This window comes from Aplysia californica, unplaced genomic scaffold (assembly GCF_000002075.1).
Source record: "Aplysia californica isolate F4 #8 unplaced genomic scaffold, AplCal3.0 scaffold00151, whole genome shotgun sequence".
Classification (NCBI taxonomy): domain Eukaryota; kingdom Metazoa; phylum Mollusca; class Gastropoda; order Aplysiida; family Aplysiidae; genus Aplysia; species Aplysia californica.
In genome coordinates, this window is record NW_004797421.1 from 253,782 (window position 1) to 255,434 (window position 1,653).

The 1,653-nt window shown below is 43.6% G+C and overlaps 1 protein-coding gene across 1 annotated transcript in view; it reads right to left on the reverse strand.

Annotated features, from left to right (window-relative positions):
* LOC101856020 (serine-rich adhesin for platelets) overlaps positions 1-1,653 on the reverse strand; it is a gene marked incomplete in the record, with an annotated part of 327,208 nt that overhangs the window by 49,999 nt on the left and 275,556 nt on the right. Inside the window, 1 exon segment of the mRNA XM_013081912.2 lies at positions 211-349. Coding sequence (XP_012937366.2) covers positions 211-349 — 139 coding nt within the window.

The window sequence follows — 1,653 nt, forward strand, 5'->3', positions numbered from 1 at the left end:
GAGAGAGAGAGGGGGGGTGCAAACGGTCAGACATTGAAAAAGGCAGAGAGAAAGATGGAAAAGAGGAAAAAAAGGATAGCTAAAGAATCCAGCAGTGATTAAAGAATAAAACACGGGAATCAAACTCCTGAGGAAGCACTTAACAGCAATTACACGAGACGGCGACCTCGTAACCCTTGGCCTCATGACCTTTCACCCTTGTTGACCTACCTGTCTGAGGATGGCGTGGAAGACGTCTAGAGGGTTTCCCAGGTCGATGCCTCGTGTGGCGGGAATCTCCTCCTGGTCTTGTTGCTCGTGCTCATCAAAAAGCTGCAGTTGCATCTGAATCGACTGTTCCTCGCATCGCCTGAAGGGAGAAGTGATTGATTGATTGATTGACTGATTGACTGATTGACTGACTTATTGATTGACTTATTGATTGATTTGTCGGTTGGTTTGTTGGTTGGTTGGTCCGTTGGTTGGTTTGTTGGTTGGTTTGGTTGGTCGATTGATAAAGTAATAGAGTGTACAATATGCGAGTGAGTGAGCCAGGTGGTCAATGAAAAAAGAAGGGCGTGAATGAATAAAACAAACCCAAAAGAAACAAATAAATAGTCTACATAAACATACAGCTGATAATCCGACTCACTTATCACACAACAAAAAGCTTATACGAACAAATGATGTGAAAAAGGACCAACAAACCGCTCGTATCCTCCCCCGCCCCCAACTCTCTCTCTCTCTCTCTCTCTCTCTCTCTCTCTCTCTCTCTCTCTCTCTCTCTCTCTCTCTCTCTCTCTCTCTCTCTTTCTCTCTCTCTCTCAATTGGGAGAGGAGAAGGTGTCTCGTAACAGCTGTCGCCATACAGCACAGAGCGCAATTTATAAGCCAACGTGGTACTCCATGATCTATTTACATCATGTAGGCATTCCAGATTCTATTAATAGACCTGAGGCAAGTCCGTTTCGGATGAATAAGTCGAAATAATAGAAAAATGTGTTCCCCTGCGCTCTTTATGTTGTTTCTTAAGACGTAGATTACTACGATGCGAATGACCCAGTGACTAAAAATTACTTTAAAATGACTACCTTACGGTAAGAAAATGCAAAAGCAGCCTATAGAAATTATAAGGCATAAATAAATATCGAGTGTTATTTATCCCCGGGAGGAAAATTCGGTTTACAATGGCTCACACCCAAACAGGCACAAATATTTAGGTACATATAAAATTAGTTATGATTAGCCCATCCATGTGGCCAAAGAACACACTACTTGTGGTAGCTTCTGTGCAGGGTCATATTTTGAGTTAAGGCTATCGATCCATGCTTAATCCTTAATGACACACCCCAGTGACCACCCACAACACCATTGTCTTGACATAAATGACAGCCTAAATGCTTACTGACCATTCAACCACGAGAGTCTGGAAGCATACCAGGCCAACAGCGCGACTCTGAGCTGAGGTGATGGAGAAGGAGCAGACTATACTAAATCCCCTGCCAAACACCAGAAGAGGGTGTTCTCGGAATTTAGATCCTTTTCAAAGAGAGTGGAAAGAAAATTTGGAGGCAGAGAGAGAGAGGGGTGGAAATTAAGACCAAGAAAAAGAGAGGCAGCGGGAAACACTCACACTCACACACACACACACACATACACACACACACACACACA